The sequence below is a fragment of the Octopus bimaculoides genome, chromosome 23 (genome assembly GCF_001194135.2).
Source record: "Octopus bimaculoides isolate UCB-OBI-ISO-001 chromosome 23, ASM119413v2, whole genome shotgun sequence".
NCBI lineage: Eukaryota > Metazoa > Mollusca > Cephalopoda > Octopoda > Octopodidae > Octopus > Octopus bimaculoides.
Genome location: NC_069003.1, coordinates 28101120 through 28116342, shown reverse-complemented (window position 1 = coordinate 28116342; position 15223 = coordinate 28101120). Strand labels below are relative to the sequence as shown.

The 15223-nt window shown below is 31.2% G+C and overlaps 1 protein-coding gene across 1 annotated transcript in view; it reads left to right on the top strand.

Annotated features, from left to right (window-relative positions):
- The window catches only part of LOC106882611 (collagen alpha-3(VI) chain), a 180154-nt gene that overhangs the window by 145765 nt on the left and 19166 nt on the right, over positions 1-15223 (top strand). The window contains exons 47-49 of the mRNA XM_052975952.1: positions 964-984; positions 3388-3957; positions 10309-10320. Of these exons, the coding sequence (XP_052831912.1) occupies positions 964-984; positions 3388-3957; positions 10309-10320 (603 nt within the window). The remainder of the gene's footprint in view (positions 1-963; positions 985-3387; positions 3958-10308; positions 10321-15223) is intronic.

Sequence of the window (15223 nt, the reverse complement as noted above, 5' to 3'; positions counted from 1 at the left end):
TCTATCAGTAGTTCATGCACTACAGAACAATCATTTGATGTAATTTCTAAAATTATTACCTATTTAATGAATATATATGTAAGACGTTGGGCTATTGATGTGATTTTATTTAGATTTATTTCTTTTGCTTACATTGCTCATATTTTTATAGTTTGAATTTTAAATATTCTTTTCATTATATTTATTTTCAATGAAATGATATTATAGCTACATTGACAATAGCATAATGGAACTGAAATAAATAAAAATTGTAAAATAAATAAATAAATCAATCAAAGGAAGAAGTAAATACAAAAATTTATCTGATATTCCAAATAGTTTGCTACTTTGCAAATTAGAGATCATCAAATGATTTTCAAACTGTAATCGAAGAATTATTTAGCCTCAAATGTATCCTAATTCACTGTTCATTGTATACTAACTCGGTAATGGTGGTCAACAGAGTATTTATTTAATTTATAATTAAAAATATTTATTCATAATTTTCAATTAAAGATATTATCTATACAAATAAACATATTTTACAAAAGGAAGTGAATTATTATACAACAGAGGTTTTAAAGAGAATCAGAAAGCAAAGCATCTGAATGTGAAAATAACCAGCATCTGATTCTCTTTCTTAATTTTATCTTCATTAATTGCCTTCTATTCATGATGGTGAAACACAGCAAATTTGGTGACTTTTAAGAATGCAAAATGTAAGACATTTTCAGAAAATTCCTTGTAAAAAGTTAATGAAGTTTTCTTCTCTCTAGTAATAAAAGAAATCCTTAACAGGTATGTCTGTTATTTTTATACATTCAATCATTAATTTGAATTATTTCTTTCTTCACCAGTAAACCACTTAATTAGATACATCCAGCACCTGCACATTCAATTTATATCTTTAAACATTTAATTTTTTAATATACATAAAGACATATGAATTTTATTCTAACTGTATTTTATTTTTATTGTTTTTAGAAATCGATGATAAAGATGGAGGTAAGTCAAAACAACCCCAGAAAACAGGGTGGGCAAGATTAGAATTCTTATAAAACATTTATTCAATTTTTATTAAATCAAATTTTAAGTTATATTTTTTGGAATGTGTCAGTATCTTATGTAATTCGTTATGTTAGCTTTTCATATTTGTAACTCACGCAAGCTTTATGTAACCTTCAAGCAATGGCTACCATTGATCAATTGATGAACTTATGTAGAAACATTGAGAATTACTTTTTGTTTCATAACAAAACAAAAAAATAATCAGTTTTTGTTTGCTTTTCTTTTGCTAAATATTAAATTGCTGACAATGGTTTAAAGCAGGGATGTCCAACCCGTGGACCACATTGCGGCTGCTGGCAATTCAAATTCTAATTCTATGTGTTATTTTCTAGTTAAATTTTCATTAATTTTGATAATGTATGATGAGAAAATTATTCTTGGAGTGTGCTATTTTGAACGGACCAATGAAAACCCCAATAGAGGGAGATAAACTGAGGGAGGCCATGGGGTTTATGATGTAGAATGGGTGACTCTATGTTGAAGAGCCAGTCATTTTGTTGATGCATAATTAACAGCCATTATTTCATTATGTGAAGCTTTGTTAGAAGATTTAATAACCAGATTTTTCTGACTTCAGAAACTGAACTGAAATTGTTGAGTGATCCATTTTCATTCATTTATATGGAAGCACTAGCCAAATACTAGCTGGAACTCATTGATCTTCAAAGTAGAGAATCTTTGAGAACTTATCATAGAGAACATGCCCTTCTTGACTTTTACAAGAAATTGTATTCTTTCAATGAATTTAATCAAATTGCCAATTTAGCTAGAAAACTATTGTGCATGTGGGGTAGTACATACTGCTGTAAACAGTTCTTTTCATGTATGAAAAACGTCAAAACTGCTGAAAGAAATAGATTGAGTGATTGTCATTTAACTAACATTCTTAGAGTAAAGAATATACCATAAAAGCAGATATTGAGAATATCATAAAAGAAAAACAATGACAAAAATCACATTGATTTTATGTTGTGTAAGTATAATTTCATTTTTACTGACAATAGCACATTATTTTGTATTTGTATTTTTTATTAAAAAATTTTATTCACTATATTTTGAACTTTTAAAAAGTTTATATCTTAGTATCTTTGTGGTGCAGCGAATATACTTAAATTTATAATTTGGCCCACTAGGAAAAAAGGTTGGACATCCCTGGCTTAAAGAATGCAGCCCATTTTAAAGTGCAAATACCATATTGATCTTTTGAGCTCATATAACTGCTTACAATATAATATATGCTAATATTATTCATGATAATACATATCTGATAGGTATTTGAAATGTTAAGTTTATTTTAAAGAGTTTATTCAATTTTTGTTCTTTTTTTTTTGGTAGTAATTGTATGATTTATGTTCTTTCTTCAATTTAATTGAATATACTACTAGAATTTATGTAACTCAAATTGTAATGGTTATGTCTAATATTTTTTATGTAATTCTATTTTATCTTGTTTTGTGATACTCCTTTAATTTGTTCTGTCTTGTTTTGGATATATTTTGTCCTGTTCTCTGTTTACTTGGTTTTTGCAATCGATATTGCTTTTGTGTTTGTTTGATGTTCATCATGAAGTCTGTTTTACGGTTCCTTCTGTGCTATTTGTCCATGTTCATTGGGTAAATTGTATATCTTTGATGTTTTTCTGTATCTAGCTTTCCATTTAAAATTTGCCCCAGTATGGCAACTCAGGCAATAGTTTGTATTGTTCAGTTTATTGGGGGATTTCTTTTTGTGCTTGTATTTTATGGTGTTCACGTGTTGGTTGTTTTTGTCTATTGCTGTGTAAATTTAGTTCATCTATTCTCTCAACTCTTTGGCAAACATCAGAGGGCAATTCTATATTTAAGAGATGAGGAATTATGTACATTATTTACATTTGATGGATATTTGTCCTCATCTTGTTTGTTGTTAACATAACATTTCAGCTGATATACCTTCCAGCCTTCATCAGGTGTCTTGGAGAAATTTCAAACCTCGGTTCTCATTCCTAAGATAGTTTTTGATGTTATTATTATTATTATTATTGTTATTATTCAGGTCACTGCCTGGAATTGAACTCGGAATCTTGGGGTTAGTAGCCTGTGCTCTTAACCACTATGCCACAGGCATATGGCATAGTGGTTAAGAGCATGGGCTACTAACCCCAAGATTCCAAGTAGTAACCTGAATAATAACAATAATAATAATAATAACATCGAAAACTACCTTAAGAATGAGAATCCAGGTTCAACAAACAAGATGAGGACAAATAATCATCATATGTAAATAATGTATCAGAGGGCAACTTTTGTCAGTTTGCCCATCATTGTTCAACATTGTTCTGTTTTCAACATTATTCTATAGGCAGATGCGGGCCAGCAAATGCTGATATCGTCTTCCTTATTGATTCTTCTGCAAGTGTATCACGAGTAAACTTCAAGAAGATGCTTATGTTTGTAAAAGATCTCATATCTGATGCTGATATTGATTCGGTTGTACGAGTTGGGTTATTAACCTTTAATGAACGAGTTACGATACGTTTCTATTTAAATACCTATTCAACAAAAGATCGTGTAGAAAATGCTATATTAAATGTTCCATTTGAATCCGGCACCACCAACACTGCTGATGCTTTAAGGGACATGCGTACTAAAATGTTTGTAAGAGAATATGGAGATCGTTTGGATGTACCAAATATTGCGGTCATTCTCACAGATGGTGTCTCAAGTGTAAATAGTAATAGAACTATAATAGAAGCTAAGACCGCTCACAGAGATGGAATACAAATTTATGCAATTGGTATTGATTTGGTTGACACAAGAGAACTTGATGGAATAGCTTCAAGGCCTACTAAAAAGTATCGGCATACAGTTCAAGACTTTGAAGAGCTGAAGTATTTAAAACAGAAAATTTTCCAAAGGTTTTGCAGACCAGGTAAGTTTTTGTTAGATTGTTCAAGTCAATATATGACTATAAGCAGCACTTGTCTAATACATAGTGTGGATGAAATTGGCTTAGAAATGGCCAAATCCAATGCATATATATCCTTTGTCTTCTTTTGTCTCTCACTTTAGTATTCCTTTGTTAATAAAGTGAAAGGAAATGAGTGAATTATCATGTTGTTAATTAGCAAAGTACCGTAGTTCACAATTACATAAATTTTCTGGAAAATATGGATTTATACTTGTTAAATTACAATAGCCATTGGTTCGTCAACATCCGTTAATTTTTTTTTCATTTATAAATACCCAACAACCATGGTATTTGCACTTGCATGAATGCTTCATATTTTGCTATTACTTTAATACTATTCATGGTTCAAATATTTAATAATAGTGAAAGAAGACAATAACTGAGTCTACCAACATAATATCAAGCAAATAGAATTCATTTTCTTAAGTCATCTATCCATTTTTCTCCACACACTATTCTTGGGAAAGTGGTGGAGATAAATTCCTCATGCACTTCCTCCATTCCCAGTTGGATTCTGAAACCTGACCAACTGAGACTATGGATATTATCCAACCTCTAGGTCTCCTGCCAATTGGCTAAGCTTGAAGAATCCATTTTGCGATTCTTACCAAGCAGCATTCTAATTCTTACCTGACATACTGGAGGTGTGACCTCTCAATGTGGAAAAGTAGCAACATGACTTAGAATGACTCCATGATCTCCAAACTGTGCACCCTGTTAAGTAATATTACTCCAGAGATCCTTCAGAGGAATTGCATTTTGGCCACTTCTCTTTGCAATTATACTCTTTTGGTTATTACCCAACATTCATAACCATAAGTAAAGATAGACACCTAAACGAAACTGAAGTAGCAACATTGGATTTTTTATTGACCTCTTCTGAGGATTGAATGCTGAAGTTAATGTGTTACTGTACCAGCACCTATAATTCTAGCTTCCTCCTGCCTCCCATTACTCATGTATATGACCCTGAGATAATTAAACATCTCTACTTGCCTCAGTGATGTTCCACTAACATTCAGAGTGCTCTGTGAAGACTTTCTTGAACAGACCAATGTCCCGTCCTCACAACACTTACTTATTCTCATCCCAGCCTTGCAGCACTCAACAGTGAACACATTCAGTACATACTGGAGATCATCTTCTGATGAACCAAGTAGCACCATGTTATTTACAAATATCAGCCAACTGTTTCAACACTCATTGATTGTGATACCATTTCTACACTGGCTGCACATGTCAAGCCAGTTCATAAAAATTATGAAAAGTAGAGGTGGCAATATGCATCCCTATGATGTCCAATACCCACAGTGAAAGGTTTTGACTTAGCATCATTTACCCAAGCACAATCGTCTAGGCCTTCATATAAGGACTTTATGACAACCAGTATGTGCTATTGATTTCAAAACCTCATCATGTTCCATGGCTTGCTGTCATATGCTTTTCAAGATTTACAAAACAAGCATTCACCTCTAGGCAATGATTTTTTGAAGAACTGCTATAGATTGGATATCTAGTCAGTTGTACTACATCCAGGATGGAAGCCATGCTGTTCCTCAGCCAGCTGGGACTCATTTCCCTGAATCTCTTTTCATGACACCTAGCATAGACTTTATCAGGGAGACTCAACAAAAAGATTCCTCTATAATTAAAACACTCTCTCTTGCCTCTCTCTTTAAAAATTGGGATTATCACTCCAGATTGTCATTGGTTTGATACCCTACCAGAGGTCCAAGCCACCTGGTATACATGAATCAGTCAGGGAATATTATCTCTGTTTAAGGCTTTTAGAATATGTACATTTTAATTAAATATGAGACTTTCTTGATTAGGCCAATGTCCCATCTTCACAACACTTATTTTCATCTCAGGATAGGCACCTAAACCAAACTGAAGATAGCAACATTGGCTTATCTATCAACCTTACCTCTCCTGAGGATTAAATGCTGAAGTCATTGTGTTACTGTACCAGCACCTATAATTCTAGCTTCCATTTTAGCCTCCTGCCTTCCATTACTCATGAATATATAGGGCTCAATGTATTCACAAAGTTTTAATTTTAGATAGTGAGTTTTTTAAAATATATTCTTTAAATTTGAAATGCAAAATGTTTCTTTTCTTCACTTCATAAGATTCACCTGATGTTAACGAAATCACTGCATGTTATGCAATTCATTGATCAAACATTTTTTGTTTTATAACTTTGAAATTTTCCCCCAAAATGGTCATAGCAAGAGCTGTTGATAATTTCACAAATATTCAATATTCAATTAATTTTCAATAATTTATCTTGAGTTTGCTGTGTCAAATAAAACTAAGGGAGAAAAAAAAAAACATTATTACTTTTATGCAGATTTATTGTAATCTATAATTAACAAATGCTTGTAGCTTATTAATGTTGGCAAACACAAAGTTTACATATTGGGTATCATTTATCTATTTATTTTCTTTATTATTTAAATGTAATTCAGTAAATTTCAGCAACTTGGGCAAATTGTGAGTCTTTATTTCATTTATTCAAATTAATTTTACTATTTATATTGAAATAATTCTAATGCTCCTTTAACACCACTGAATACTAACAATGCAATTGCAAATTGTTTTGAGTAAATAGTTAAGAGAAGACACATTATTTCTGTTACACATATGCATTTCATATGCTCTCATCTTCATTTAGGCAAAAAACAAGGTGATGAGCTGGCTGAATCATTACCATATCAGACAAAATGCTAAGTGGATTTCTACTGAATTTTTATGTTTGAGTTCAAATCCCAGTGAAGGATTGCTTTTCATTCTTTTAGGTTCGATAAAATAAAGTACCGACCAAGTTCTTTGGTTGATGTAATCAGTTTTCCTACCCCCACTTAAATTTGATGACCTTGTGCCTAAATTTGAAAAATCTTTTATATCTTATATAACATTATATAATTTAATTATCACAAATATCTTATACTTTGCTAAATATTTCTGCATAATGTTGATTAGTTAACTTTGAAGAAATAAATTTGAAGGAAATCTTTCATATCTAAATTATTCTATATGTAAATAATATCTATATGTAAATATCAGGTTGAGTAAAAAGTAAGCAACGTTTTGAACCATGAAGAATTTGTACTGGAGTTTTGTAGAGTTTTGAATTTTTTTAAACATTTTTTTGCAGTTGTCTGATAATACAGACATAGACTTATCCAAATGCATCAATAAATTAACATTGATATTTTTTTACCGATGTTACAATCATCTGAAATGGAACTGTCAGAGTGTGATATTCAAGCAGTTTTGCTATTCAACTTCAAGAAAGGATGTAAAGCAGCTGAAACTGCTCCGAGATATCAACGAAACGTTTGGTGAGGAAATGACCAGTGAGTGATCAGCTCAAAAATGATTTAAATGATTTCGCTGTGGAGACCTGAGCCTTGAAGATTGTGAGTGTATTGGATGTTCATCTGTCATCAAAGATGGTGAATTAAAGACTCTCATTGAGAAAGATCCATGTAAAACCACTCGAGAAATGGCAAAAGAACTTCAAGTTAGCCAGAAAACTGCCTGCAACCATTTGCATGCGATCAGAAAATCAAAAAAGTTCGACAAATGGGTACCACATGATTTGAATGAAAATCAGAAAATGCACAGATATGAAATTTGCTCATCGCTTCTTCTCCATAACCAGACTGATCCATTTCTCAACCATATCGTAACTTGTAATAAAAAGTACATTCTGCACAATTATAAAAAACGTTCTTTGCAGTGATTGGACCAAAATAAAGCACTGAAAAACCTTCCCTAAACCCGAGCTCTTCAAAATGAAGGTTATGGTGATTGTTTGGTGGTGTACTGCTGGACTCATGCCCTATAACTTCTTCAGACCTAGATAAACCATTACAGTAGAAACATATTGCCATGAAATTGACAAAGTGAATGAAAAACTGCTACTCCAACAGAAGAGGGCCAATCATTCTTCATGATAATACTTGACTACATGTTTCACTAATGACACTCCAGAAGTTGAGAGAAGTTGGCTATGAAGTTCTTCCCCACTCAGCTTATTCCCCAGACCTTTCTCCTACCAACTACCATTTTTTCAAGCACCATGATGGTTCCCTGTAAGAGAAAGAGTTCAAAAACCAAACCAATGCTGAAAGTGCATTCAAAAAGTATATCAGCTCCAGAACTTTAGACTTTTTATGTTACTAGAATAAACAAACTTGTAACTCATTGGCAAAAATGTGTTGATTGAATGGTACTTAGTTTGACGAATAAAATTTTAATATTGTTGAAATATATTGTGATGAATTTCATGTTTCAAAACATTGCTTACTTTTTACTTAGCCTGATAATATCTAGAGGTGCAGACATGGCTTTGTGGTAAGAAGCTTACTTCCCAACCACAGGTTCAGGGTTCAGTCCCACTGCGCTGCACCTTGGACAAGTGTCTTCTACTATAGCCTCAGGCTGACCAAAGCTTTGTGAGTGGATTTGGTAGATGGAAACTGAGAGAAGCCCATTGTATATATTCATACATATATGTATTTATGTCTATTTGTCAGCCCCACCATCGCTTGACAACCGATGTTGGTGTGTTTACATCCCTATAACTCAGTGGTTCAGCAAAACAGACCAATAGAATAAGTACTAGGCTTACAAAGAATAAGTCCAGGGGTTGATTTGTTTGACTAAAGGCGGTGCTCCAGCATGGCCATAGTCAAATGACTGAAACCAATAAAAGAAAAAAAGAAGAGAGCAAATCTTACTCAGACATCTCTTTCTTAAATAAATTACATAAAATTTAATGACCCTATATTCTTCATTCAGAACCATTTAAACTTTATTTAATATGTAGGTGAACATCTTTAATATATCGTAGGTATGTACCCACATATTTAGAACAGGTCTAATAACTTGACAAAAAAAAGAAAAGAAAATATTATACATAATAAATGTATAGGGAGTTTTTTTGTGTCTATCTTTTACCTTTTACTTGTTTCAATCATTAGAGTGCAGCCATACTGGGGCACTGTCTTGAAACATTTTAGTGAAACAATTCTACCCCAGTACTTATTTCTTTAAGCCTGGTACTTATTCTATTGGTCTCTTTGGCTGAATCACTAAGTTAAAGGGATGTAAATACCCCAACACCAGTTGTTCAAGCAGTAAAGGCAAACATATACACAGTGGGTGGAGGCAAACATATACACAGACAGACACACACACATACACACCCACGCACATACACACATGCTTAGATATATACAATGGGATTCTCTCAGTTTCCATCTACCAAATCCATTGAAGGCTTTTGTCAGCCCGAGGCTATAGTAGAAGATACTTGTCCAAGGTGCCATGTAGTGGAACTGAACCTAGAAACATGTGGAAAATGTATTGTGATGTGTCCTTTATGAAGTAGTATTTTGTGATACTCCTTTAATTTGTTCTGTCTTGTTTTGGATATATTTTGTCCTGTTCTCTGTTCACTTAGTTTTCGCAATCTGTATTCCTTTAGCTTTTGTTTGGTATTCATCATGAAGTCTGTTTTATGGTTCCTTCTGTGCTATTTGTCCATGTTCATTGGGTAAATTGTTTGTCTTTGATGTTCAGCACATGTTGATTAGAATCTCATATTTAATTAAAATGAACACATTTTAAAAGCCTTAATCAGAGATAATATTCCCTCGTTGACTCATGTATGCCAGATGGCTTGGACCTCTGGAAGGGTATCAAACCAATGACAATATGGAGTGATAGTCCTAATTTTTTAGAAAGCGAGGCAAGAGAGAGTGTTCTAATTATAGAGGAATGGAACCATATGGTTGGGAAGCAAACTTCTTACCTCACAGCCACACCAGCACATATTACAAACTATAGTGAAAGTGACTGTAGCAATGCATACTTAGAAGTTATTTTGCAGGAGTTAGAACATTGTAATGAATCGTATCTAATTATAAAGTTTACATGCTATAGTAGCCATGTTGTCTAAAATTAATTTTTTTTAATAGCTTAGCTAGTGACACACTATCAACTGGAGGTTTTTGTTACCATTAGATAGCAAGGGAACTACTTGGGGAATGTTTCCAACAAAGTGAAAGAAGTTGATTACAAAATTATATGATAGAAATTTTATTGCAACCAAAGAAATTACCGTTTAAAATAAGCAACAAAATATTTAGGATAAATATCATCAAACATACTCTTAGATTTTTAAATTGTTTGTTTTAAGAATATTACAGAACACAGTTGCAGAGTTACATTTGAAACTTCCTAATAATTGTTTTTATATTTTTATTTTTTCATCTTACTGCCCTGATTGGATTTTAGGCAGGACAACAGGTAATATAATTTGTTAAAATTTTTTGAATTGATTAAATATTTCATGTCATATAATTTGGATAAAATAATATCTTACAAACCTGATTAAAATTAGAATATTTTGTCATTTTATTGTGTATGAATACTCTGAATATGAAGTTACTAATTTGTGATAGATGCATTAAAATATATTTCAACATTTCCATCCATTAAAATTTATTCCATTTTTATGTGGTATTTTAAAGTGCCAAAATAGACATAATTACATTTTGTAAAATTATTTTTTGAAGATGAATTATGTTCCTATTAATTCTTAGTGAAAATGTATTATAGAATTAGTATTAAATTGTCCTAATGTTTTAATTTAAATTTACTCTCTCTAAACTTTTCTTTGAAATAAATTCAATTCTCTGTATATAACGAACTTGGTAAGTGATGACAGTCCCACAATATTTTCATTATTTAAATCACTTCCAATATTTAAGTTAAAATGTAATAACTTCAGTTTTATATTGGTTTAATATGAACATTATTAACTATTAAAAAAAAGCCTTGTTTTAGTTAAGTAAAAGGAAAAGAAAATGCCTTAAAAATTATTATATAAAAATAAACTATTTTAAATAGCTTACTGCTGTTTTTAAGTTTCCATTCAAAAGATCTAATGAATTTGCTTTGTAGACAATAATGTCAACTAGCTATATCCATTATCATTTACTGAATAGAGTGTTAATTCAAAAACCCTTCATTATCTTAGTATTACTTTTTCAGTAGGCTTGATTATGTTTAGTGCATGCATTTAAAATAGTTTACCTAAGTCAGTCTCGGGTTCATTTCTATTTTCTCTTCAACTTCTGCAAAGATTACATTTCTAACTCTCTATTTCCTTTTCCTATCTCTAAATTAAATATAGAAACAGTTCTTCTTTTTTTTGAAATTAAAATCTTATTTCTTCTCTCTGAAACTTCATAAAGTCTCTAATGGAGACATGTTGCTCGAAAATGGCACACTATAGTATAATATTGCACTTATAATAATTTTAATCCGTGTTGGGGGATGTCTATGTTACTGCATTATCCATCTATTTTTAACCTTTGTATAATATTTTGGTTGCTAATTTATGCATCAAATAATTTTAAGTTTCATTTATTACTAACACTGATAAAACTGTTAAGGTAGGAATAAGGAGTCACAAATTGTGTTATATGATTTTTAGGTACTCAAAATTATATCCATCATGGAAACATGGACACTTACAATTCTAGTTTTAAACGATTTTAATTTGGATATCATTTTTGATTTATGCATCAATAATTCAGCAGAGAAGGGAAAGAGCCACAGATGATATTGACTTCATGAGTTGAACTCCACCAATAGCTCCAGAAACTGTTGATAATATATTTAAACATGCTACTACATTTGTTCACTGTGAAAAAAAAAATGCATTGCTGTCCACAGTTAATGTATAAATAACAAAGAATTCATGCTTGTGCAATTTGGTGCCTGCTAAAATACAAACCAAGGAAAATAGTCTTGGAAGAAACATAAATTTTCATAAATACTCTATTGCTATCTAAAAATTTGAATAAGACCTGATAAAAATTTTTTTAATATTTATTATGATCAAGGAACAGTGTTATTATTCTTTGTAGCTAAATTCATTCAGACAAGATGACATGGGTTAAAAAGGGATGTAAAACTGATTCAATCTGTCCTTTAGTAGAATTACTGATTAAAGAACTGCTTTTTGTTAGAGAAGCTTAGTAAGTGAGCTCAAACTAAACATAACCAAATATGATTAAATAAGGATACTCATGGCTTATATAATGTATGCCAAATACTACTCGTGTCAATGAAAGTAACCTATTGTCTGTATTGATTTATTAAGCATGCTAGCTTTTTTTATTTTTCTTCAGATTTGAAAATACAAGGATTAAACTTGCAAAAAAAAAATAATAAAAAATAAAAGTAACGTCATCATCTATAAAGGCTTTAAACTAGTAAAATATATCAAGTCTACTGATATATTCATTTGTAATACCCCTTGATACAGGCAAATTGTATTGAGTTAGACAATAACAATTAAAAAAATTATTTAAAGCCACTGTTGTGGTATATACTTAAACTGAAAAATAATGGTTATTGTTTAAACCTCTTAGTTATTTAGACCCCCCTCAAAAGACTTAATTATTATTATATTTATATTTCAATACTCTTTAAAGAACTATAGGTACTTAACTGTACAATCAGCTAAAGGGTTATCTGCTCATATTCAGTCTCCAATGCTTCACATTTAATAATCTGATTTACTTAAGTCTATGAATGCAATGTTTGTAGGTTATTCACTGTTCCATGTGCTTCAAACCCCATTGGAAAAAACAATCATTTTACTGTCTTTCAATGTTGAATTCAGTTTCTACAATACTTTAAGATATCAGCAGTAGACCAGATCTCTTAGGTCAAGATGCCTATATATACACCTGAGAATTTTAATTATTTTGATTAATTAGCAAATAAATTAAATAACTAATTTAACCTGTATTACTTAGATTTTAGAAAGTGCTTCAGTTTGTAGAAATATTAATCATGCTTACATAATGTTTGTGAATTACTTGAATTATTGTAAAAATAAGTAATTTAAAAACAAAAGTCCTGGCTAATTTGATTAATTATTTAAAGTATATTCTAACCAGTTTGGAAAGAAGAAAAAAGATTTTTTTTTCACTTGATGGAAGATTCTGAATCTTGCAGACTGTTGAAAGACCATAGAATGAGCCAAAGTGTTAGTAGCTTTAGGGTCATAAAATCTGATAGTCTTTTTCCTTACTCAATTATTCTGTAGATTGCTCCTTCGCAAAAGTTGATCTGGTCTTTGTTCTGGATTCCTCCATCAGTATTACTGAGAGAAACTTCAAGAAAATGCTGCAGTTTATGAAAGACTTTGTTTCTCTATATGACATTGATACTCGGTTGGCTCGTATTGGTATGATGACTTTCAGCACCTCTGAACATATTCAGTTCCACCTCAATGAATTCAAGAGAAAACAAGATTTGCTTAAAACGATCGATAGCGTTGCTTATTTTGGAGGTAGTGCAAACATGGCTGATGCTCTAAAAACATTAAACACCATCATGTTCAGCAGAGGATATGGTGATCGGATTTATGCAAGAGATTTTGTTATATTAATAACGGATAGTAATTCCAATATCAATTCATATGGTACAATTCCTGAAGCTATCCATACTCGAAATTCAGGAGTACATATTATCACTGTGGGTGTTAATCTTACTAATTCCCAGGAATTGCATCTCATTAGTTCTTATCCCTCAGAAAGTAACATGTTTTTACTAAGCGATTTCAACCAGCTCAAAGATGTAATGAACAATGTCTTCACTTTAGTTTGCCGAGGTAAGTAGTAGTCTTACAAACAGGTATAATTTCTCTATTTACCTAGTACAAAGAATGTGGTCGCTTCCAGAAGACTTCCTTTGAAGCTTTACATTTCTATAATGACTTATAGAATTTCTACTTATAAGTAAACTGAGATGCTCTTATTACATGGATGTCTGACTAGGTTTGTTATGGCAAATTAAATCAGGCATTTATTGCCAAATGTGTTGCAGCTTCTATGCCAGTTGCTATACCATAACACTAGCACTACCAAGTGACCATTTTATTCTGTTATCCCATTTAAACACCTCCACTTATATATCATTCTTTCATAATAATTAGCTGTATGAATATCAGAGTTAACATTCACAGTTAATTATGACTCAGTTAAATATTGGTTAGCCAGAGATCTGCCAACATGAAGGTTGACAGTTTCAAAATACTCACTAGGTTTAGCTAACCTTGAAGTTGATAAGGAGGTTAGCAGTGAAGGTGTTAGCAAGATGTCTTCTTCAGTTCAAATAAATTAATTATCCTGATATTATCGTATTTCAACTGATGAGGACATCTAATTGAGACAAAGATATACAAAAATGATCGCTCTGTACTCCTAGTGTTAACAACAACAATAAACAAAGCAATAAAAAATGAAAGTCTTTCTACTATAACATTAATTCTCTAATAAAAAATACAACTCATCTGCATGTTCTGTGAGGATTCTCATATCTCTAACGTTAGGAACTAATATTCAGTTTCCATACAAACAGAACAAAGTTTTGTATAAAACTATATGAATAAAACAAAATCAATTGTTATGATTCTATGTTAAACTAAATTAAATGGACAAGAATGTTCAAAATAAATTTAGTACCATTTCAATAGATATTTCAAAACTACATATTGTAAATATTTAATGCAAACTGTTTGATATAATTCACTTAAGTTATTCTTTATATTACTATTTTGGCTGTGTTTTTCTTTTTTAAGTCTGATATAAGTGTGATAGGTTTGTTAAATTGTTCAGTCATTTCCCCTTAAATTCTATTGGTCTTATATATTCTCTGCTAGAAGATATTACAGATTTTGTTAGCTGGGAATAAAATATAAAATGCTTTAATCAGTACCAAGAATTGTTGATGTTACAAAAACAAACTTGTTCAACAGAATGTTGTTTTCACACATAACTATCTTACAAACAAATAAGCAACATAATAAAGTATAGCAAAAACGAGGTTTTGTAAGAATAAATTTAACATTATTATTATACTGAAAGAGAAGCTATCGGACTTCAAATGGCTCTTTACTATTTTTGTATAATGTATCAATGTAAATAACTTTGTATAGTCATTTTGTTATAGTCAAGATAATACATTGTCACATATAGCCTTAAATTGTAAGCTGAATTCCACTAATTTTCATAAACTTTAAAATAGCAATATAAATTCGGAACAAATTAACTTGAATGGATGTAAATTTGGAATAAATTACCCTATTTCTTCACACGCACACACACACACACGCACACACACATATATA